Genomic DNA, 25,816 nt, shown 5'->3' on the forward strand with positions numbered 1-25,816 from the left:
CTTCCGCAGGGGAGCGGCACACCACCGGCCGGCTCCCTCGGGGGCTGCACAGGTGTTCCCCTTAGATGTTCCCCATAGATGTTCCCCGTGCATGCCGTTTCTCTCCTCCTTTATAGTCCTTCTCTGCCAATCCCAACTCGGCTGCCCACACGCCGAGTACGCTGCTCTCCAATCAGGAGCAAGTCCTACAGTTAATTGGTTGAACCGGAGGCAGCTGTGCGGAAGCTGTTTACTTCTCTCCCAGCGCCATATTGTGGGAGAGCAGATGCATAGAATAAGTCTTAATTCGAGTAACTCAGTCTAGTCCGGATTGCTCCCCACAAATACAACCATTGAAATTGGAAAATTAACATGGATACTTTATTATCATTGTAATCTTACACCATATTCAGTTTTATCAGAAAAAGGAGCTGGTTCAGACCTAATGGAATTCTCTCCTCCCTTGATCCTGATACTTGGAAGATTATGGGCCAGTGATATTTTAGGTGTTCCTCAGTTTGGGTTTGTCTAGCAGCTCCTGCTCATCATGATGAGATTCAGATCATGGAGTTTTGGCTGAATGACACAGAAGCGCTGCTGTGCTGGTGGAATGCACTGTGATCTATACTGTTATTGATAACCTTCCCTTTCAGCTGCCAGGCTTTTCCTGGCCACATTACTCTTTCCCACTTGGTAATCTGTATATTTCGGGGAGATTTTCTGAAACCGTGCATGATCAATTCTAGCTACACTGGAATGCAGTAAGCAGTTAGTGGGTGGTCATGTTCTACAAAGTCAGCATGGACACTGATTTCGTAAATGATGAGTCACTGCCCTACAGGAAATGCAGTGTTAGATTTCTGAGAGCCTCTGGTGGTAATATTTTTGTCAACTGAATGATCAATACAGAACTTTGTTTCCTATATGTTTATGTATAGACACCTTTCTTAGTGTGTATCACTGATTCATTAGCACTGAACTTTGTGGCCAATGGCTCTACAACTGGTGCCTTAACAAAGCCCATCCAACACATGCATTTTCTTCACAAGGCACAGCACAGTGCAGAGAGCACATTCAGCAGTGTGTTAGGGGACATCTTAAAGTGAACCCCCAACAAACTGCATATTTTTTAAACACTGCAATAAGCAAACTGCAAAAAGGACTCACCCCCCCCTTTTTTTTTACAGTGCAAATTAAATAACTCTGGCTGCTGTGGAAGATGGCGGAGGAGCAGGTCCTGGTGCTGGATGGCTGAGGCTATCTCTTGGGCCACCTGGTGGCCACTGTGGCTGAAGTACCTGGCCTCTGTTCCCAAGTGGATGAACACCAACCCCTCTCACGGCCCCTATCACTTTTAGGCCCTCAGCCGCATATTCTAGCAAACTTGGGGCCAGGCTGTCCTGGACTGCCTCAAGGTGTTCAATGACAAGAAAAGCAGATGGCGGTTCCTGCAGTCCTCAAGGTTGTACATCTGAAGCCTATGAGAAAGTCTGCCTACTTGGGGCACCTGGCTCATGAAGTTGGCTGGATGTACCAGGCAGTGACAAGAGAAGAAGAAGGAAAAGGCCAAGATCCATTATTGGAAGAAAAAGCAGCCCATGAAGTTATGGAAACTTGAGGAAAAGAAGGTAAAGAAGAAAATTAACAAAATCACAGATGTCCTCAGGACACGTGGACTTCAGGTCTAAGCCCAATAAAGACTGCAACAAGAAGGCAGAGCACCACCATGTCTGACATAAGCTAGGAACACGTTTGTCAGGTGACACATTTTCCACGTCTGAGAATGACTGCAAAAGTGCCACAAGTGTTGATTCTGAGTCACAAATAAACTAAAGTGAGTGGGCAAATATGGAATCTGACAATTAGGATTGACTCTAAATATGTTCCTGAATCATACTTGTAGTTTATCAATCATGTGTGTGTGTGTGTGTGTGTGTGTATGTATCAGAATGGACTCATGGATTCTTATTTTATTCTTGGTTATAATTTGTTAAAATCAATATGTATTCTGATACACAAATTGTCCCAGATTTGGGCAATGGAAGCTCTTCAAGATGGTTCCTGCACCTGTCTTTCAACATTTCCTTATATTCTGATACTAGAAGTTACAGGTATGTGGGCAGGTATTTGGCACAGTGTGTAAGACTGTGGTTAAGAATGAGATACCGGCCGGCGCCGCGGCTCACTAGGCTAATCCTCCGCCTAGCGGCGCCGGCACACCGGGTTCTAGTCCCGGTTGGGGCACCGGATTCTGTCCCGGTTGCCCCTCTTCCAGGCCAGCTCTCTGCTGTGGCCAGGGAGTGCAGTGGAGGATGGCCCAGGTGCTTGGGCCCTGCACCCCATGGGAGACCAGGAAAAGCACCTGGCTCCTGGCTCCTGCCATCGGATCAGCGCGGTGCGCCGGCAGCAGCGCGCCAGCCGCAGCGCGCCAGCCGCGGCGGCCATTGGAGGGTGAACCAACGGCAAAAGGAAGACCTTTCTCTCTGTCTCTCTCTCTCACTGTCCACTCTGCCTGTCAAAAAAAAAAAAGAATGAGATACCCACATCAAATATTGGAATATTGGATTGCCTAAGTTTTTTTTTTTTTTAAGATTTATTTATTTATTTGAAAGTCAGAGTTAGAGTTAGAGAGAGAGAGAGAGAGGGAGGGAGGGAGGGAGGGAGGGAGGGAGAAAGAGAAAGGTCTTCCATCCACTGGTACACTTCCCAGTTGACTGCAATGGCCGGAGCCGCACCCATCAGAAGCCAGGAGCCAGGAGCCTCCTCTGGGTCTCCCATGTGGGTGCAGGGGCCCAAGGACTTGGCCATCCTCTACTGCTTTCCCAGGCCACGGCAGAGAGCCGCACTGGAAGTGGAGCAGCTGGGACTTGAGCCGACATCCATATGGGATGCTGGCAGTACAGGCAGCAGCTTTATCCACTACGCCACAGTGCCAACTCCGGATTGCCTGAGTTTAAGTCCTGAATCCACTCCTGATTTCTGAATTCCTGCTAATGTGCACCCTGTACCCTGGTTGATAGCAGCTGATGACTCAAGAACTCTGGTCCCTACCATCATGTGGCTGTTGTAGGCACTTAGGGAATGAAACAGAGGATGGAAGATTTCTGGTACCTCTTTTTGCCTTTCAAATAAACAAAAAAAAATACTTCCTAAATTTTAAAAAATTAAGCTCAAGGTTCATCCTGTACCATCCCTGTCCCAGGCCTGCAACAAGCCATTTTTTCCAAGGAACCCTGGTTCCTTTCAGTGGAGGATGTCTAGAAAACAAGATCTGGAAACTGGTGCACTCACTGCTACAGAACACATACACACACTCCTATTACACTTGTTATCATTACTACATTTGCATTAGTTTCTATATCTACCTATCTATATGTTGAAACCATAGTTCAAACCACCATCTTCTATTTCCCACGCTACACCACTGAGTCTGCACTTCTCCCCCGTTCTCACACTATTAACTGTCTTCTTGGATAAACCCCGCACTCATTTCCTTTAACACATCTACTGATTAGAATAGCTCCCATAAGTAGTCAGTCTGCTGCTGTTGCTGTCCTCTATGTTCTGTACTCTGCCCCCTCCCCTACACTCTGCTCAGCTCTGCCATTGGTACCATATCAGCCTTCAGTGGGAACGAATGCTCTGTTCACCACATTTGGGCTTTACCAGCCTGCACCAGCTCTTACCTCCTTCACATGAATGACCTACCCTCCCTGACCTGGGTCCCTGTGGGTACCCACTCCACACTGGTTGGCCCCAGGGAACATCTTTTGTACTGAACTGTTTCAGAAGGATTGAAAAGGAAGAGGAAGGACAATGTAGGTAGTTTTAACAGTTGACTTTTAGATTCAATATCTCCTTAGCATTTTTATGTGTATCCTTTTTCTTTAAGATTTTTTTTTAAATTTATTTGAGAGGTAGAGTTACAGACAGTGAGAAGGAGAGACAGAGAGAAAGGTCTTCCTTCCACTGGTTCACCCCCCAAATGGCTGCAATTGCTGGAGCTGTGCCAATCCAAAGCCAGGAGCCAGGAGCTTCCTCCAGGTCTCCTACATAGTTGAGGGGCCCAAGCACTTGGCTCATCTTCTACTGCTATCCCAGGCCATAGCAGAGAGCTGGATGGGAAGTGGAGCAGCCAGGACTAGAACCGGCGCCCATATGGGATGCCAGCGCCACAGGTAGAGTATTAACCTACTGTGCCACAGTGCCAGCCCCATGTGTATCTTTTTTATTTTGGTAAGAATTACACATTTTAGGTATGGTATTTTTAGGTAAGATGACTTTTTTTTTTTTTGGAAAATTTTATCTATTTATTTTATTTGAGAGGTAGAGTGAGAGACAGAAAACAAGCTTCTATCCACTGGTTCACTCACCAAATGCCTCAAAAGCCAGGGCTGGGCCAGGCCTCAGGAACTCAATCAGGGTCTCACACATGGGTGGCAGGGACCTAACCTGAGTCACCGCCACTGCCTCCTAGGGCGAGTTTTAGCAGGAAGCTTGAACCTGGAGCAGAGCCAGACTCCAGCCTAGGTACTCCAAATGGGATGCAGGCATTTCAAGTGGCATCTTAATAGTATCAAATCACCACTCCTTAGGAGTATTTTTAAAATCACAGATTCATATAAGTAACTTCCATTCTAGAGTTAGGCCAATGATTTCCAAATCGTGAGAAATCAAAAATGCTACAGATAAAGTATGGTGTACATGTCCTTCAAATTTTAAGCAAACCCTTTATTTTATACTTTATAATTTTCCTTAAGTAGTTGATAATTCTGCTTGCTTTAAGTATCCACTGTTTTATATTACTAGTAACACATTTTCAAGCTCAGTGGATTACTACCTACAGCAGTTGACTGTACATGAATTTTTGTCACTCTTTAGCTTTATGTAGGTAGCTATTGGCAAACTGGTGAAAATGGCTTTGCTAAGATTGGACATATACGGGGCTGGCACTGTGGTGTGTTAGGTTAAACCTCTGCCTGTGATGCTGGCATCCCATATGGGCGCCCGTTTGAGTCCCAGCTGCTCAACTTCCAATCCAGCTCTCTGTTGATGGCTTAGGAAAGCAAGCGGCCCAAGTGCTTGGATGCCTGCACCCATGAGAGGCTCCTGGTTCCTGGCTTCACATCAGCCCAGCTGCAGCCGTTGCAGTCATTTTGGGAGTGAAGCAGTGGATGGAAGATCTCTCTCTCTCCCTCTCTCTGTAACTCTGCCCTTAAATAAATAAATAAACCTTTAAAAAAAAAAAAAAAAAAGATTGGGGGCCTAGCGCAGCAGGTTAACGCCCTGGCCTGAAGCGCCGGCATCCCATATGGGTACTGGTTCAAGACCCAGCTACTCCACTTCCGATCCAGCTCTCTGCTGTGGCCTGAGAAAGCAGTGGAAGATGGCCCAAATCCTTGGGCCCTTGCACCCATGTGGGGGACCCAGAAGAAGCTCCTGGCTCCTGGCTTTGGACTGGCACAGCTCTGGTCATTGTGGCCAATTGGGGAGTGAACCATCGTATGGAGGACCTCTCTCTCTCTCTCTCTGCCTCTCCTCTCTCTGTGTAACTCTGATCTTCAAATAAATAAATAAATCTTAAAAAAAAAAAAAGATTGGAAGGATACAGGTAACTTTGTGGATCCTAAAATTTTTCCTGAGTGTTCTGTTTCTAGTTAATAAATAGGCCCATGATTGCCAATGAGATCCTACTTTCTCTTTTCTAGGAAGAAACAGTTCAGATAATTTTTTTAAGCTTTCAGGAAAATGGCATACTTTCTCCATATTTATGTTAATATCTGCAAAGAATGATTGCTTCCATTCTTTGCTTTTCTTTTGGAGGACCTAATAAAAGGATAAGTCACATGGCTACACCTGCTCCTCTCACACCCATTCCTGTATCCAGCCTGAAGTGGACCTGGAAGAGGAAATCCTGAGAGATCAAAAGCACTTCAGAAGCAAGGACCGCCATGTTCCATCATGACTCCATCTCCAGGCTGATGAGCAACAGGACAGGTAAATAAGCATGAATACCAGTGACGTGGTTTGGACATGCTGTTCTTTCATTTCTATCCCTCCGTATTTACAGATAGCATTCCAGATATCTCATTTTTAACAAAATTAACAAAATTTAACAAAAAATTAGACACCCTCCATATGAAATCATTTCTTCTTTTCCCTTTAGAAATTGTAAACAGCTAAGACTAGTGAGCAATTATTTCTGGAATACAAGACAACACACTACCTCTGTACTCGGTACACTCTAGTCCACGGAGGCACCAGGGCTAAGATCCGAGCCACCAACTCTATCAGGTCACTAGGAGAGTAACTCTTGTATCTTCCTGATTGCCAAAGCTCATAAAGCCCAGTTCCGCGAATCACCAGCGTAGGGTAGAGTTTCAAGCCATCAGGGCGAAAAGCAGGGTTCTCAAAAAACTCCTGTGAACAGAGAACAGAAAATCACTTCTCCACTCATTATACAGGTAACCCATGGTGAAGCCTCAATCCTGAGCCAGCTTTGCTCACAATGCCACCAGCCCGAGCTGCCTTTTCTTTCTGCAAGGGAAGGTATGCTGGCAGAACAGAAACTGATTTTGTAGCCTCACTGGAGCAAAACAAGTGTGTGCTGGCCTACAAGGCCCTCTGTAGTCCAGGCCTTGTCTGCTGTTGCCATGTCTTCTCACATCACTACTTACCACCCTGCCTGTCTCCCTCGGCAAAGGCAAATTCCTCTGCCTGGAAACTTTCTTTACCTACTCAATCTGCAGCTCTCAGTTAGAATGCCACTTTTTTTTTTTTTTTTTTTAAGATTTTATTTATTTATTTGACAGGCAGAGTTACAGATAGTGAGAGAGAGAGACAGAGAAAAAGGTCTTCCTTCCTCTGGTTCACTCCTCTAATGGCCACAACGGCTGGAACTGAGCTGACCCAAAGCCAGGAGCCAGGAGCCTCTTCCTGGTCTCCCATGCAGCTGCAGGGACCCAAGCACTTGGGCCATCCTCTACTGCTTTCCCAGGTCATAGCAGAGAGCTGGACTGGAAGAGGAGCAGCCAGGACTAGAACTGGCGCCCAAATGGGATGCCAGTGCTGCAGGCGGAGGATTAACCTAGTGCACCACGGCGCCAGCCCTGGAAAGCTACTTCTTCAGAGATGCCTCCCTGACTTTCAAATACTAGTTGTTCCACTTAAAAAACATTTCACTGAACTCTGTACCAGGGGTCTTGAAAAGTTCATAGAAAATGATTATTATTTTACACACACACACACACAAAATCTTTACCTTTTTTTTTTTTTTTAAAAGTTTTATTTATTTGAAAGTCAGAGTTACACAGAGAGAGGAGAGGCAGAGAAAGAGAGAGAGAGAGGTCCTCAATCCGCTGGTTCACTCCTCAGTTGGCCACAATGGCTGGAGCTGCACCGACCCGAAGCCAGGAGCCAGGAGCTTCTTCTGGGTCTCGCACGTGGGTGCAGGGGCCCAAGGACTTGGGCCATCCTCTACTGCTTTCCCAGGCCATAGCAGAGAGCTGGATGGGAAGTGGAGGAGCCGGGACTAGAACCGGTGCCCATATGGGATGCAGGCGCTTCAGGCCAGAGCATTAACCCACTGTGCCACAGTGCCCCCCCCTCCACCCAAAAAAACTTATCTTTTAAATTCAAACTTTTAAATACAAACTTTTTGAAGTGTCCTCATATTTCTTCCTTAGTAACATCACACAAGATATTTGCCTTGACCTCCATACAACATTCTCCTTTAATAACACAATACATTTAATTGATTGAACTTTTTCCAGAAGTTGTGACAGGGGTCAGTGCTGTGGTGCAGCAGGTTAAGCCACTGCCTGCAATGCAGGCATCTCATTTGAGTGCGGCTTTGAGTCCCCACTGCTCCACTTCCAACCCAGCTTTCCGCTAATATTCCTGGGAAAGCAACAGAAGATGGCCTAAGTGTCTGGGCCCCTGCTACCCATGTGGGAGACCCAGATGGAGTGCCAGGCTCCTGGCTTTGGCTTGGGCCAGCCCTGGCTGTTGCAGCCATCTGTGCAGTGAACCAGCAGAGAGAAGATCTCTCTCTCTCTCTCTGTAACTCTGCCCTTCAAATAAGAAAGTAAACAAATCTTGACAAAAAAAATAGTGACAGAAACAAACAAAAAGTTGTGACAGAGATCATTTGCCTTTCAAGACCTAAAATGTCCACTACATGGCCCCTTACAGAGAAGGTTTACTGATACCTGGATGTGAGTACTGTGTCCTCAGACCAACTGGCACCATCCCTAACCTGGGCTACACACTGTTCATTTGTTATCTGGACACTCAGCAATACCTCCAACGCATCGACTTTTGGCACAGTTACTTCTTGTATTGTTTCATCCCAGCTGGCTGCCTTATTTTTTCTGAGATGCAGCAAGGAGACACCAGGCACTCTTCTTTGCATGACTTTGCGCTGATAATTGGCTCTAATCCTGATTTTTCACGGTATGTATTGAAGGAATGAAGGAAGATTCACACAGTTCCCTCTCCTACTGTGTCATTAGTATCTACCCAGCCAATAGTACCATACCTTACACAATGTAAAAAGGAATACCTCCTGCTACATTATTCTTACAAAACTTTCCATTGTTTAACTTGCTTTTCAAAGAAATGTAATTATAGACTTTTCGATCTCTCTCATTGATTTCTGACACATTCTTAAATGCTATATTCTTTACACATCATTTGATCTTAAGAGATATTCCTCTATAATTGTTTTTTTTCTGTAACATATACATTTTAAAGATTAATCAGGTATTTGATATAAATATTTTGTAGCCATCCACAGAGAGTATTACGTGAGTCATTTCCACCTCATCAGAAGTCACATTTGAATGCAAGATTTCACAAAAGTACTTCCGGTATTTGTTTAAGTTTAGGAGACATATGGCCTTATATTCGCCTTTTGTCAGAATAAAGATAGCTTGGATTTCGCTGGACTTTGGCTAAACATGGAGAATTAAAATGTTTCCCTCCAAAACTACACTAAAATAACAGGAAAAAAAAAACTTTAAGAAGTTGAAACCTAGAAGAACACAGAGAATAACAGACAAGGGGGACAAGTCTTCCAACAAATTCTTGGAAGAAAATGGTTAGAAGACTGGTAGGTGACTTTGCAAGTGAAGAAAATTGCAAAGTATCGCAAAAAGGAGATTTTAGTGAAAGACCAGCTCAGTCATACCAGAGAGTCCCAGAAAGGCTAACAGAAGTATTGGCAGGATGGAAAAGAGATGGAAATAAACACTAGGTAACTGCATCAGTCTGTACTCGGAGATTTATCTCTTATTTTTTTGTACCTCCCCTGTACAGGCAGATGAGAAGTTTTATCCCTAGAGAAACTGCAGAGTTTCTGGACTTCAAAGATTCCAGGCACAAAGGAAGGGCTGGATGAGAATCGAAAGCAAGCAAGCTGACTGGTGGACTGGCCTGCCCCCTTGGGGCCAGAAGTCAATTTCCTGTAATTTACTCCTGCCACCCACCCTCAAGCAGGCTGCTGGAGAGTTCATCTTCAATTAGTATAAAAGAGTTCAATACTGTTATTTAGAAACACCCTAAGAAAGGAGAGGAGTGCCTGACATGCGTATCCTTCAGGGAAACATAGCAGCAACCTGCTACCACAGGCCATCTGGCCTTTCAGTCCCCAACTCTTACAGCATCATCATTTGGCTAAGCATCACCTGGAACTTGGAGAAAGCCTAGAATGTGACAGGCAGACCAAAGTAACAAGAGAAAAGGCACCTGAAGGAAATAGAGGCACTCTAGAGGGAAAGGAAAACAAAAAACAACCTATAATTAATTCCTTCAGAAAGACAAGAAAAAGATACTGCATTCATAAAACAAGAACAGGATGTTGTAGAAAACTGAACTAGAATAAAAGGAAAAAATGTTGCAAATTAAAACCACAACAGAAACAAAAATATTTAATACAAAGATTGAAAGATAAAGTTAAGCAAAAGAAAGCAGACTAGAAATGCTAAAGCAATAGAAAACAGAAAGGAGTGTTAGATCATCAGTCTAGGAGATCCAATGTTTGCTTAACAGAAGGAACACAGAATATGGGAAGAGAAATTAAATAGTGAAAGAAAACTTCCCAGGTGATAGGGTACTTCAATGTCTAGCACAATTAACTAAAAATTTCTTACTAAGATACAACACTGAGATTTTACAACCTACGGGATAAAGAGAACTTTCCAAAATACCAGAGGGGGTTAAAAAAAAAACAAGGTTATATATACACGTAGAATTAACAAATATGTAATTAGGAATCAGAACACTATTGGGTTATTTAAGAGCAGTGCTAAAAACTATAAGACAATAGCGTAATGTCAAAAATAAATAAATGGGAGAAACCCAAGGGAAAATAATTTTAGCCTAGTGTAAGGTAGAATAAACACTTTTAAACATGTAAAGAACTTACTTCCCATGATGAGTCTTTTTAAAAATGAACATTTTTTTGTTTTTAAGAGCTAGAGCAACAGAGTATGTGAGGCAGAGACAGAGAGACAATTATCTTCCATACATCCAAATGCATAAATCAGCTAGGGCTGGGCAAGCCTCGATTCAGGGCCCCAAACACTTGAACCATCACCTGCTGCCTCGCAGGGATGCACATTAGCAGGAAGCTGGAATTAGGAAGGGAGTCATCCAGGCACTCCAACACAGGATGCAGGTATCACAAGCAGTGGCTTAGGCGCTACACCAAATACCTACCCCATGAATCTGTTTATAGGAAGCTGCCAGAAAATATGTTTCAACAAAATGGAGTAATGAATAAAGAGGATAACCTAAGGTCCAGAAAAGAAAGGATCCAAGCCAGGAGAGCAGAGAAGCGCCATCTAAAGCATACTGATTTCTGTTACAGTACTTATAGTATATTTTGACTTTTATAATCATATTATATAAATCATATATTTTATAATAATATTATATAAATATACTTATGAATATATTACTCTGATGTAAAGTTTTGAAACTATAAAAAGTGAACTTTTGTCTGTGTAAATCTCTAAGATTCAACTTGAGAGGCCGGCACTGTGGCATAGTGGGTTAAGCCACCAGCTGCAGCGCCAGCATCCCATACAGGTGTTGGTTCAAGTACTGCTCCACTTCCCAACCAGTTCCCTGCTAATGTACCTGGGAAAGCAGAGGAAGATGGCCCAAGTACTTGGCCCTTGCACCCACATGGAAGACCCGAATGAAGCTCCTGGCTTCTGACTTCAGTATGGCCCAGCCCTGGCTGTTGCAGACATTTGGGGAGTAAACCAGCAGGCAGAAGATCACTTGCTCTCTGTCTCTCCTCCTCTCTCTGTAATTCTGCCTTTCAAATAAATAAATCTTAAAAAAAAAAAATCCAACTTGACCATTTTCTGCTAAGAGTTCTCTGGATTTCCATATCATTTAGGTCATGCACAATCACTCACACCAAAACACAGTTCCCTCTGCCTGACAAAAGTATCATGGAAAGGGTACTTGATTGAGAGTGGGCTCTACTTGAGATTCACTTCTGACTACTATCTCACCCTCATCACACCTGGTTCCCTGGTCTGATGAGGCTACACTTGGTGTTCTTTTCTTATATAATTCTGCACTTACCTGTACTCCATGACATCACTTTAAGTAAAGAGCCTTTATGTTAAAAATGAAACAAACACCTCTACTCACCCCCCACCAAACCTCAACTTCAATCTCACTGGTTTTTGGGGAAAGCAGTTCAATGGAAAAAAAGAATTTCAAAAGGTCAAAAGGGCAGAACAAACATTAACAGACTGAAAGATTTGTAATTACTGATGGGAGATTACTAGAGACACATTTTTCCTTGAGGGAAATAGACATTCATCAAGTATTTTCAGTAATCTGAGATCAGATATCCAGGAACAGTCTAAGTTTTAGAAGAATAAAATATTCAAACAGCTGAAAGCTATTTTGAGCAACTAAGTCCTATTTGAGGATAGGTAGAAATGGTGAAGTTAATGCCTGCAGGATAAATTTTTTAAGATATTAATCTCCATTAATCTCCTTGTTGTAACAAGGATAAGCTTTCAGCTCTATAATTAAACTTCTTTTTAAAAATATATTTGTGTTTATGGATAATTTAAGTAATACTATTTGTCATACATAGCTACAAGCTCTGCATTTACCACCGTCTAAGAATGTGACTTTATAAGAAACATATGTAAATGAACAGGATTACACACTTAGTGACAAAGAACTGACCTATATAACAAAGCGTGAGTTCTAAGCCATTTATAGCTAACATGGCTATAAGATCTTAGTGGGCTCGGTTGTGACTTTATGGGTCCATGCCAGGCAGGCAATCCTGTTCTCTCTGCAGAGTAAAATTTTTGTGGACTTTCGCAATTATACAAACAGAATCATGACTTCACAACCCCTCCTATGCAAGAGAACACATTAAGGGAAATATATCTGTAGTTATTATTAAGGAATTCTGGGCAGATGTGATAACAAAATAAAGCAGGAGAAAAAGAAGTCTTTAAAGTATAAAACTATTACCTACTAAGCCAAGAAAGGTTGTGAATTTACAGTAGGCCTAAATGAGACTTTAACAAAAACTCTGGTTTTGAAATTTCTATGCAAACATTTTAATGAAATATCTTAGATACTGAAAAGCAACGAATCATAATTGTGTATCCTGACAGTTTTTTTTTTAAAAAAAAAAACACATGTAACCAGAACCCATTGAAATCAAGAAAAAGAACATTTTCAGAAACTCAGAAGTATACCCGTCTCTAGTCATAATTCCTTCCAAAGTTTTTTGAACTTCATATTAATAGAATTGAATATTAGGTAGTCGGTTGGATCTGGCTTCCTGTGCTCAGTATTACATTGAATAGAATCAGTCATGTTGTTGCATTAAGTTGTATTTAGTTCATTCTTGATTTATAGCACTTTACCACATGATTACAGTACACTATATGAGTTCTTTTTTCTTTTTTGTATTTTAAAGATTTATTTATTTATTTGAGAGGCAGAGTTAGAGAGAGAGGAGGGACAGAGAGATCTTTCATCTACTGCTTCACTCCCCAACTGGCTACACTGACCAGGGCCAGGCCAGGCTGAAGCCAGGAGCTTCTTCCAGGTCTCCTATGTGGGTACAAGGGCCTAAGGACTTGGGCCATCTTCTGCTTTCTCAGGCACATTAGCGGGGAACTTGATCAGAAGTGAAACAGCTGGGACTGGAACCACCACTCATACGGGATGCTAGGGCTACAGGCTGCCTGAGCCACAACACCAGCCCCTATTTGTGTGTTCTACTGTAATTAGGCACTTGGGTTATTTCCGTTTTGATATTATCAACAGCAATGTGAACATGTCTTTTGGTAAATATATGTATGTACTTAGGCTGCGCAGTACATTGTGACTAGAATTGCTGGGTCATAGGATATATATATGCTCAGCTTTAACAGATACCGCCATACAGTTTTCCAGCATGGATGGACCAATTTATCTTCCTGCCAGCAGTAAATGAGAGTTCCAGATACTCCATGTTCTTACCAGAACTTGACATTACCTTTTTAAATTTTGCCATTCTTACCTATTTTAGTGCATTTATAATAGCAATGCATTGAAGTCTTAAAATTTTATCTCTACAAAAACTAAGTACCCTGAGATGTGGACAGATTTATCGGCTAACAAATACCTGTTTTGTAAAATGCCTATTCAAGTTTTTCCCCATTTTCCTACTTGGCTTTGCCTTTTTCTTATTGATTTGCAGGCAAGTTATAAATTAACTTGCAGCTAATTTTTTTTTTTTCAAGAAAGAATTCAGATTTTCATGTTAGCTTCATTTTGTCAGTCCTTTTTGGGGATGCAGCTAGCAAGAAATACAGTTTGCTCTGTGGGTTCTTTTGAAACGATTACAAACAAGTAGATAAACATCTACTTGTTTACATGAAGGGTTGTCTCTGCAATTAATGAACTATCCCTAATTTTAAAGAAGGAAAAATGAATAGTGAGACTGAGCTGCTATTACTTGCTATGGTACTAAAATATCACATTTTTCAAGAGCACTTAAAATTTTGAAACCTGGCTATCCTCCTTTCTGGTCCACTGAGGAGCTGCGGCAAAGCAAAGTGTGTTTCTGGTGACTCTGAGGCTCGGTGTCTGAGTATCTGGCTGTTCAGTCAGGGGAAGATACCAGACTCAAAATCTACCACACAACCAGTAAGGGCAGTTACTAATATGGACATCTGTGAATTAATGCTTGCTTGTAAACAGGCCTTCAACTGCAGTTTATTAAAGCTTAAATAATAATAAAAATAAACTTTCTAAAAGTAAGGAGAGAATTACTAATTTCACACAAATTAGGCATACTGAACTCCATTTTTCTAAACAGAGGAAATAATTTGATAAATACTATCACTCTTGTCTCCAAAAGAAGAAAAAGAAGCACACATCCCCTTCCTGAGAATCTGAAGAAAAACAGACGACCTGACCACTCTCATTTCCCTAGAAAAATCTAATATGGATCAAGAAACTGTGGTAGAGTACAAAAAGCAAAAACAAATCTAGAATTCCAATTAGGCATTGAAAAAGAAAGGCTAGAAGAAAACAGAAACAGATTTCTAAGCTTAGAAGTATCTCAAGAAGAAAAAGTAAAAGGTTAAAATAGGTTGGGGAAAATATTTGCAACAAACATAATAAACACTGAGTCTAAAAGGCCTTACATAAAAGTTCATGTAAATTTAGTATCAAAAGGATTAACATCCCCATAGAGCAACTGATTAGAACAAAAACACACAGTTTCTAGAAGATAAAAGAAATATAACTAAATACAAATTTGAAAAGTATGTTACTACAATTCCAAGATGCATGTTAAAATGACACTTTTATCTGCCAAATTAGCAAAAATTAAAATACACATATACACAGTATATATAAATGTATATAGAAAATACAAAATCAGAAAAGAATTATTTGAGAAGGATAACACTGCTGAAATGAATATAAATTGTTAACAACCCTCTGAAAAGCACTTGGTTAACACAGTGATGTTCTTAAAAAGTTTATGCCTTTCCCTGATAATTCTACTCCACTGCATTTATTGTAAACAAACCTAAATACTATAAAATTTATAAACATAAATAAGTTATTTCCCTGCAGAGCTATTTGGCAAATCCAAAATTGGTAATATTCCTAAACTTTGAAAGTGGTTAACAATGTCTGACATATTAATTGAAACATTTAAATATGTTAAGAGAGGGCCGGCGCCAGCACCCCAGTTCTAGTCCTGATTGGGGCGCCGGATTCTGTCCCGGTTGCTCGCTCCTCTTCCAGTCCAGCACTCTGCTGTGACCCGGGAAGGCAGTGGAGGATGGCCCAAGTGCTTGGGCCCTCCACCCGCATGGGAGACCGGGAGGAAGCACCGCTCCTGGCTTTGGATCAGCACAGCTCGCCGGCCGCAGTGGCCATTTGTGGGGTGAACTAACAGAAAAGGAAGACCTCTGTCTCTGTCTCTCTGTCTAACTCTGCCTGTCCCAAGAAAAACAAAACAAAACAAAACAACAAAACAAAACAAAAAAAAACATGGTAAGAGAGATCAGGCTACACAACATGGATAGATGCTGCTTAGAATGTTAAGTGAAGGGGTAACAGGTTAAGCCTCCACCTGTGGCACTGGCATCCCATATGGCCGCTGGTTTGAGTCCCCCCTGCTCCACTTATGATCCAGTTCCCTGCTAATGGTCTGGGAAAGCAGTGGAAGATGGCCCCTGCACCCTCACGGAAGACCCAGAAAAAGCTCTTGGATTCTGGCTTCGGGTCAGCCCAGCTTCAGCTATTGTGGCCGTTTGAAGGGTCAACTAGTAGATGGAAGACCTCCCTGTCTCTCGCTCCCTGTCTATAACTATGCCTCTCAAATAAATAAATAAATCTTAAAAAAAAAAAATGTTGAGTTAAAACGTTGCTATTAAAACCCCCCAAAACACTAAGCATAAAAAAATCTTGGAAAGAATATATTAAGATGTTAGTTTTGTCTGATGCCGGAGCTGTGCATGACTTCCCTTATTCTACTGCATTTCTAAATAGATGTATTGCTTTAGCAATGATTTTTTTTAAAAAGGTCAATAGTAAAACAAAAAACAAGAGCAGAGAAGTTATAGGAAACATGCAAATGCAGTTTAAATTAGCCTGGTTTAAGTTAGCACTTACTGTAAACTGTTCAATGTCTCTTTCTAGTCCCACATTTGGCAGATCGGGCATCATATGAGCCACAACTTTGAAACCAGAATCCTTGGCCAGGTGAAATGACTCACATACTGCCTTCACAGTGTGCCCCCTGAAGAAAGAAAAGTGACTATCTGTTACACAAATAAATGGGCTGCAAAGGGAAAACAGTCTCAGACACACATAACAGAAGTTCCACAATCGTGAGTCAAGCCTGCGGGAGAAAAGAACTCCAGAAGTCATTCTTCTCTTCACTGCCTCCTGAGGAGGCCTGGGAGAAAATCGTTTTACTTCTGAGGTATTTCTCAGAAATCCCCTTATGTAGTTTCTCAAAGTCTTGAAAGTAAATGACTAGGGTAGTAAGCGTTAATATATACTAAAATTATTTGGTATAGCATCATCAGTAAAAATAAGCTTACTAATGTAAATATCTGTCAGAAACAAGAACAATGAGCTGAAAACCATTCAGAAACTGCAGTTTGCTATGCTCTTTCCCTCAAAGATCTTGTGAAATTATCTGCAGGAAGAAAGGAAAAATGAAGTCTATGATTCAAAACAGATTTCACTATTAGATTTGGAGAGTCATTTAAAAAATGGAAAGAGAAAATTATTTTGTGAGAAAGCAGAATCGCTTAAGGCCACATGAATAAATCATCTTAACTTGGCCTTTCTATTGCCATATCCAAGTAGGGAACAAGTCTCCTAAAGACTGAATCCTAGTGTTAATCCCTTTCACCACAGAAAGACACTAGAAGCTACAGATTCCATCAAACTCTCTGTGGATGTCCCTATCCATTTTCCTAGTTTCAATCTCTATCTAATCTCTTTTTGCTAGTAACTTTCAAATTTCTAATGACGAGGCTAGGCCTTGTTCCTGAATTCTATACCCAAATACCTAATACTTCAAAGTTGTACTACACATATGGTAGCCAGTAGGCACATCAGGTTATTCAAATTTATATTTCCTTTACTTAAAATGAAAAAACTAAGTTTTTCAATTGCACTGTTGTATTGAATTGTGCAAGTATAGAGAATTTTGATCAATGTAAGGTACTCTATTTGTTGGCCCTGTGTTAAGGCAAATCTTTCTCATTTGTTCCATAAATATCTAAAGTTTAGTATGTCCAAAATGAAACTCATCTTTCTTCCAAGCTTTCTTGACTTCGCATTATTTCCTATCTTCATTTCCAACCAGTCACAAAAAAACTACCAATCATTTCCTGTCCAGGACGTCAGTCTTTCTTGCTTAAATCACTGTAACAGCCTTTTAACTGGCCTGCCTTTCAGCTTGCTCTTCTCTAATCCAAACCCCATACTGGAACTAAAGTGATCTTTCTAAAATGCACATGCTCCCATCACAACTCAGCTCTCAGATGGCCAGTGGCTTGCTACAGTCCTCAAAGCCCAGTCGCTCTGAGCAGACCTCCGAGACGCCTTGTAAACTGGCTCCTCTGCTTGCTTTCCAGCCTCAACTCCTATCATTCTAACCGAACTCAACCACTTTGAGCTCAGAAATGTGCTGTGTGCTCCGATGTAGAGGTTTGCTCTTATTTTCCTATCTGAAGCTATATTCCTGTTTTGCACTTTACTAACTCCTACTCTTACTCTAACTTTTAGCTGCGATTCATTTTCTGCACACAGCTTCCCTGACCTTCAAGAAACCCTGTCCATTCCACAGGTTCCTCTCCAGCATAGGCCTAGATTACTACAGTGCTAGAACCAGTTTTCTGGCTTTAAGTCTTTCCCTACATAAGTGCAAGTGCATTCTATTCAAGTTACTCTTTCTCAAGCATGATATCCATTAGATTCTTCTGAGAGCTAAAAACTCTCAATACATCTCTATTACCTACAGGAAAAATTCCACCTTTTCGAGCCTGGCATTCTTCTTGGTTGTCTCTAAGACGTTTACCAGTGTCAATATCCTTACTTCCTTCTAGCACAACCCTCAATTTTATCGACCCAAATCCTATGAAAATGGGATTTTCAATGCATAACTTCCTCATGAAACCTGCCTTGACCATTCTAAGTCAGTGATCTCTGTTGTCTAATGAACTCCTTTGGTCCTAGTTCCCCACTAACTCAGAAATAAACTATAAAGTTCCTGATTTAACTTAATATTTATAGAGGAAACAGAACTTCATATGGCTCCACTAACCCATATTTCCTCCTTCTTTACAATGACAAATTTTTCAAAGTTCATTTCCACTGTCTCACCAAATTCTCACAGGTCCCTGCCAAGTGAAACCTGCTCCACAAAAAATTAACCTCTTAAACTTCATCCTGTCTTCCTTCTTATTCAGACTCTTTCCTTTGTTCCATTCTCCTTGGCCTTTCTCTTGCCTTACACTACTGACTTGGGGTCCTGTCTCTTGCTTGCTCTGTGGAGGAGGCCTTATAAAATGAGAACAGGGAGAGATAGGAGCATGTCTATAGGCCGCTGGAAAAGAGCTCATAAAGAAAGACTGGAAAGGAAGGAAAGAGGGGATGAATTAGGAGCATGGATAAAAGGACTCTGAAAAGGAGAAATACTTAGAAACGCCCATTTCTCTAAGACTGGTAAGAAGGAAGAAAGGATGAGTACAAGTGCAGAGAAAATTGGTGGGGATACAGGCAGGCACGTGCAAGATCATTTGCTGCTGTCTTACCTGTTGGTGTCTCTAGCCACATCTTCATAGACACTCTGTACCCCAATCTCCAGCCTCGTGCAGCCATAGGTCAACATGTCACTTAAGTGTCGCTTCATGCAATAATCTGGTCTGGTCTCAATAGTAATTCCAATACACTTTGTGAGGCTTCTCTCAGAATACCTGCAGAACAAATCTAAAAATAACAAACCTGCCACAGTTTTAGGGTATTTATTCCCATTCAAAGGTCTGTTTTGTCTTTTTTTTTTTTTTTTTTTAAGATTTATTTATTTGAAAGTCAGAGTTACACAGAGAGAGAAGAGGCAGAGAGAGAGGGAGAGGTCTTATCCAAATGGTTCACTCCCCAATTGGCTGCAAATGGCCGGAGCTGTGCTGATCCAAAGCCAGGAGCCAGGAACTTCTTCGGGTCTCCCATGCGAGTGCAGGGGCCCAAGCACTTGGGCCATCTCCCACTGCCCTCTCAGGCCACAGCAGAGAGCTGGATCAGAAGTGGAGCAGCCAGGACTTGAACCAGCACCCATATGGGAGGCCGGCGCTTCAGGCCAGGGCATTAACCTGCTGCGCCACAGCGCTGGCCCCAGACTGCTTTGTCTTAATCCTCCTGGTATGAAATAGTGTTTAAGAGGGTGGACGCTGGAGCCAGACTGCCTAAGTTCAAATCCTTGCTCTGTGGTATAGAAGCCTCTGCCTGCAGTGCGGGCATCCCATATGGGCACTTGTTCGAGTTCTGGCTGCTCCACTTCCAACCCAGCTCCCTGCTAATGAGCCTGGGAAAGCAGAAGATGGCCCAAGTGCTTGTGCCTCTGTACCCATGTGGGAGACCCAAAAGAAGCTGTTGGCTCCTGGATTCAGCCTGGCCCAGTCCCCGCCGTTGAAGCCAGCTGGGGAGTGAACCAGCGGATGGAAGATAAACCTCTCTCTCTCTCTCCCTCCACCCTCACCTTCTATCTCTGCCTTTTAAATAAATAAATAAATAAATAAATAAATAAATAAATAAATATTTTTTAAAAAAGGCAACAGAGCTATTAAGGAATTAAAAAAAAGAAACCAAATCCTTGTTCTATGTAAACCGCCATGCTATTCACCTCTCTGTACTAGACAGTCTTTATTTGCAAAATGAGAGAAATAACAGTCCCTACACCTCATAGGACTGACGTGAGTGAACTAGCACACTGTAATGTTATTATCATTATTCTTCTTCTGCAATATGCTGCAACCATAATCGCCCTAAAAACGGTAATTTCAACTGTGAAGACCAATTTTTCAATTCCTAGCAACCATTTTTCACATAAGTGAAAACCATCTGTGTTATTTATTTGCTACTCCATAGAGTCATTTTAAATAAAAGGAAAAAGCAAAAGGGGAGGCTAGGTGTAACGAGCATAGGAATAATTCAGATGAAATGTCTTCTACATCACCAAAGTCTTTCTGCCAAGCTATTCCTTTTGGCAGTAATTTACAAAATTAAGAAACATTTTTGTCTCTCACTAAAACCAGATACTAAGGCAGTAAAAGTACCACTTTAGATCCAAGCTATCTGAGTTAATGACCTTATTGTTGGCCAAAGGTCCACAGAAGTAAAATTCAAATGCTTAGGGTGCTAGTGAGAGAGGGGGCAGGGAATTCAAATGGACAGGGGCCACTGCTGGCCGAGCCCTGTGCGTTACACTCTATCGATATGGAACCTCCCCATCAGCTCCATGCAGTGTGTCTTCCCATCTTCCTCTGACGGAACAATACACTGGGGTTCAAATGGAGTAAACAACTTGTCTAGGGGTACAGAATAATAAAAATCCAACTCCAGATTTAAAGCTGGGCCCACCTGACTAAAATCCTAGCTCTGCATTTCATTTCCTACACTGATTGGACCGCTCAGCATGGGACAACAGGTCTCCCCTTTTCAACACTTCTAGATTCTGAGAGCCCCATCATGCTTTTCAGCACACACTTCCCCAGTTTTCTACTTTCTGTGAGAAAGGTGAGGGAAATCTTTTTTGCCATCTAATTTTCTTCTTTCCAAAGGTGTTTGTAGTTCTTTCTTGAAAAGGAAAAAAAATCATAAAAATCCCGTAATTTTGTAACTACTCCATTAGGTTCATTGCTTCATTATTAAATGTCACTAAGAACTGACATATTTAACGTTAGTAATAATTAACAAAGCTAAGACTCACAGAACTAGAGGAGCATTAGTTCCAAAGCCTTTCATTTTAGACACTGAAACTCTTTTGTACTATTTATTTCTGTCTTCTATGGGGCTTTACGTAGGATTAGCAAGCAGATGCAATCAGACTAAAAGGTAAACAACCAGTTCAAATTTACTAACAAATGAGTTATAAGACCGGGAAAAAAAAAAAAAAAAGAGAGAGAGAGAGAGAGAGAGAAAGAGCTCCTATCTTGCCAGATAGGATGCTACTAACTCATTTCTCTTCTCTGAAACAACAGAATCAGAAAGCTTCACGCCTCTCAGATAGTTAGGCACAAGGCATTAGTAACAGATGTTCACAGTCCCATAAGACATATAACTCACCTTCTTCCCACAGCAACTGCAGGTTTGAGGGAAAAGAGTGTTGTTTTTTTTTTTTAAAGATTTATTTATTTATTTGAAAGGCAGAGTTATGGACAGAGAGGGAGAGACAGAGATTCCATTTGTTGGTTCACTTTCCAAATGGCCACAATGGATACGGCTGGGTCAAGCTGAAACCAGGAGACTAGAACTCCATACTAGTCTCCCTCTTGGGTGGCAGGGACCCAAGCACTAGGGCCATCTTCTGCTGCCTTCCCAGGGTATTAGCTGGGAGCTGGGTTGGAAATGGAACAGTCAGGACTTGAACCAGTGCTCATATGGGATATCAGCATCGCAGGTGGCAGCTTAACCTACTGTGCCACAACACTGGCCAGGCATTTTATTCTATTTTATCTTTAAAATAAATACTCAGGGGTGGGAATTTGGCCTAGCACCTAAGATGCTGGTTGGGACAGTCACATCCCATATCAGAGTACCTAAAATCAAGTCCCAACTCCACTCCTGAATCATCTTCCTGCAAAAGTGCACTCTGGGAGGCAGCAGATGACCCAAGAAGTTGGGAACTTGGGCTTCACATGGGAAATGTGGATTGAGTTTACAGGTTCTGGATTTGGCCTGGCCAACCCTGGCCATTGTGGGCATTTGAGGAATGAACCATTGGATGGAAGTGCTTGCTCACATGTGCTTGCCTTCTCTCTGCCTCTCAAATAAATAAAAAACAAATAAACACTCATATATTAAAAATAAGAAATAAATACTCATATTACAGCCAAAGCAAACCATCAATATGAAGACTGATAACGAAGCAAGGTAGAATGCTCTCAGTGAGTAGATCATAAAATGTAAATGAGAACATACTAGAACCAGGCATTCTAAAACTGCATCATAACACTCCTATTAACTCATATGTTTTAAAAGCCCAAGTATTTCTTAAATGTGATGCCACTAAGTAGGGAAGCCTGGTGGCACAATGGAAATTTCCATCACTGGGAAAAAAACAGAGAAAAGGCAATTTCACAAATGGGAACTTGTCTAGAGGAAAAAGAAAAAATTTCCTAGCTGATCTTTCTGTCACACAGATCATCAGAGGCTCAACCCAGGATAAGACAGAGAAAGCCGCTACAAGGACGATGGGTCTTTTCAAAGGTAATCAGAATATAGTATAGGACATGGAAGCAAACCTTATTCTCTAATAAGAATTTAACTCCATTTCAAAAATGTATCTTCTCTGGGGGAAAAAGTCATTACTTTCTACAGGAAGCAGCAATGGAGGAAAAGTCAAATTTTAAAAGTCAATATTTTATATTTTTGCCAGATTTGTATCTTCATCTAAAAAGTAATTAAGAAAAAATTCTTATCAACTTTGAACAAAAACAATGGAATGTTTCCTAAAGAACAGAGTATAATGTTGTTTTCCCATAAGTTCGCTGTATGTTTTTATTAAATTTTGTTAATGTATATATGTAATCCTACAGCTCACTAAATGTGCTTCTTCATTGATCAGAATGTAAAGATATCAATATGACTATGCTTTAATATGCAAATACGTGCACACAGGCTTTCAACTAATCTAAGGTGACATCTGAGGACCCACAGCATTTCCACAGCTTCCCAATAGGATGGTCCTCCCTTACTTTCTTCTTCAACTCCCACAGCTTCTAGGGGCCACAGGCATTTCTGTATACAGCAACTGTATCAACTTCTAAGGGACAAAGCCAGGACTTACATGTGGACTGTGGATTCCAACTCCACTGCTCTTTTTGTGAGGTTATATAGTCATCTTCATTAAACCTATACAGCCAACCAATGTGGGGCTATGCTATATACTATGCTTTTCTACATGCTATAAGGAGAGGCCAACTGTAAATGATACAAATATTCTTTGGCAAGCATAAACTAAGCCAATAACTTATATTGACAGAATTTTGTGCAATTAGGGGTGAGAAGCAGCAGTGGGGAGAAATGGGACAAAAATCTGGGAATTGGGGCTGGCACTATGGCGTAGCGGGTGAAACTGCCACCTGAAGTGCCAGCATTCCATATGGGCACTGGTTCAAGACCCAGCTTCTCCACTTCCAATTCAGCTCTCTGCAGTGGCCTGTAAAGCAGTAGAAGATGGCCAAGTCCTTGGGGCCCTGCACCTGCATGGGAGACCTGGAGGAGGCTCCTGGCTCTGGATTGGTGCAGCTCCAGCTGTTGAGGCCATCTGGGGAATGAACCAGCAGATGGAGGACCTCTCACTCTCCCTCTCTCTGACTCTCCTTCTCTCTGTGTGTAACTGTGACTTTCAAGTAAAAAATAAATAAATCTTTTAAAAAACAAACAAACAAAAAAAGAATCTGGGAATTTAAAAGCAAACAAAACCCAAAGCCTTCAAAAGACAGCTCACAGACATTTCCCCTTCAGTGACATCATCCCTGAGCCCCTCGGTTAGAAGTCTGCTCTCGCTTCTAAAGCACCTTGCCCATACCATGAATAACTGGCCTTGTTATTTATAGATATGTCTGCCCATCTAGACAGGAAGATCCTGGAGGACAGTAAGCTTGAGAACATTTAGGTTAATTGTTTAAGGGCTTCAGCATTAAAAACTCTCCAATTAAAAAAGTTCAAATCTGAAGAATGAACAAATGAATTAGAATAACTGGGAATATAGCAGGTCTCTCACCACTCCCAGCAGCCTCTGGATGATTCTATTGGTTATCTTTCCTCTGGCAAACAGCCAACCCTAGCAGATTCCTAGGGATAGGCCAGGTATTCTGTAGAAAGTAAAAATAAAATAGTGGATGTCCCAGAATCACTTAACAATCTAGCTTTAGGGACATGACATACAGCAGACAACAAGAACCACTAGAGAACAAAAAACTAGAGGCCGCAGAAATATAAAAGGGTATAGATGATTCCTTGGGAATCACATCCCTATTTTTGGAAAGAAGAAAGTGACCTACAAAAATACTATCTCTTTGCACAAGGGCCCCAGCCAGGCAGACACCAGTAGAAGGACAACACACTGATTTTAATGTCTCTTAACTGTCTTCCGGAAACCAGCTAGTGATTCTCTCCAAGCAACCTTCTCCAAGACATATTACAGTCAAACTGCCAGAAGTCAATAAATTTTAAAAATTGAAATCATATCATCTTTCATAGATACAGTATTAAACTAGAAATCAACAACAAGAATAATGGAAACTGTACAAATACACTGAAATGGAACAACACGCTCTTAAATAACAATGGATCACTGAAGGAATTAGAAGGAAACTGACCTTTTGCATTTTTCTTTTTAGTATTGATTTCATTTATTTCTGTTTTGATCTTTGTTATTTCTTTCCTTCTGTAAATTTTGGATTTGGTTTGTTCTCTGCTTTTCTAAGTCCTCAAGGTGTATCTGAGAACTCTATTTTCTTTTGATATATGTATTTATTGCTATAAACTTCTCTTAATACTTCTCTTATTTCTCTATGTCTCACAGATTTTTTTTTTTTTAATTTGACAGGTAGAGTTATAGACAGTGAGAGAGAGACAGAAAGGTCTTCCTTCTGTTGGTTCACTCCCCAAATGGCCACTACGGCTGGCGCTGTGCTGATCTGAAGCCAGGAGCCAGGTGCTTCCTCCCAGTCTCCCATGCGGGTACAGGGGCCCAAGCACTCAGGCCATCCTACACTGCCCTCCTGGGCCACAGCAGAGAGCTAGAGTTGAAGAGGAGCAACTGGGACTAGAACTCGGCGCCCATATGGGATGCCGGCACCAAAGGCGGAGAATTAATCAAGTGAGCCACGGCACTGGCCCCCTCATAGATTTTAACATGTTGCCTCTTTCTATTCATTGTTTTAAGAAAGAAGGGGTAATCACTTAGATTCTTTAGAAATTAACAGCATAGGGGTCAGCACTGAGGTGTAGTAGGTGAAGCTACTGTCTGTGGCGCTGGTATCTCATATGGGCACAGGTTCAAGTTCTGGCTGGTCCACTTCCAATCCAGCTCCCTACTAATGTGCCTGGGAGAGCAGGGGAGGATGAACTAAGTGCTTGGGCCTCTGCAATCACGTGGGAGACACCGAAGCTCCTGGCTCCTGGCTTTGGATTGGCCCAGCTCCAGCCATTGGTGCCATCTGGGGAGTGAACCAGCCCAAGAAAAACTTCTCTTAATTCTGACTTTCAAGTAAATATATAAATATTAAAAAAAAAAAACCTAACAGCGTAAAGGAATATTATGAACAACTTATTACCTAAAAGTTTGACAATTTGAATGAAATAGACAAATTCCTTGAAAAATTCCTACAAAAGGGATAAAGATAAAAAAAAAAAGCTTTGTATCTAATAAAACAATTGAATTAATTATCTAAAACCCTCTCCCAAAAGAAAATTCTAGCCCTGGACTGTTTCACTGGCGAGTTCTAACAAACATAAAGAAGTAACATTTATCTTACATGAACTCTTTCAGAACACAGGAGAAATGCACTTCTTTACTTATTTTGTGAGC

General features: G+C 41.5%; 1 protein-coding gene and 1 pseudogene across 2 annotated transcripts in view; one reads left to right on the top strand and one right to left on the bottom strand.

The window, feature by feature from the left end:
• Window positions 1-25,816, bottom strand: part of ELP3 (elongator acetyltransferase complex subunit 3) — a 120,218-nt gene that overhangs the window by 66,362 nt on the left and 28,040 nt on the right. For both annotated transcript variants that reach the window (XM_002709449.5, XM_017337875.3), the window contains exons 8-10: window positions 18,816-18,977; window positions 16,156-16,282; window positions 6,206-6,399 (exon numbers count right to left, since the gene is read on the bottom strand). In XM_002709449.5, coding sequence (XP_002709495.1) covers window positions 6,206-6,399; window positions 16,156-16,282; window positions 18,816-18,977 — 483 coding nt within the window. The remainder of the gene's footprint in view (window positions 1-6,205; window positions 6,400-16,155; window positions 16,283-18,815; window positions 18,978-25,816) is intronic.
• LOC127487172 (large ribosomal subunit protein uL13-like) lies at window positions 1,199-1,667 on the top strand (annotated as a pseudogene).

This window comes from Oryctolagus cuniculus, chromosome 2 (genome assembly GCF_964237555.1).
Source record: "Oryctolagus cuniculus chromosome 2, mOryCun1.1, whole genome shotgun sequence".
In the NCBI taxonomy this organism is placed as follows: Eukaryota; Metazoa; Chordata; class Mammalia; order Lagomorpha; family Leporidae; genus Oryctolagus; species Oryctolagus cuniculus.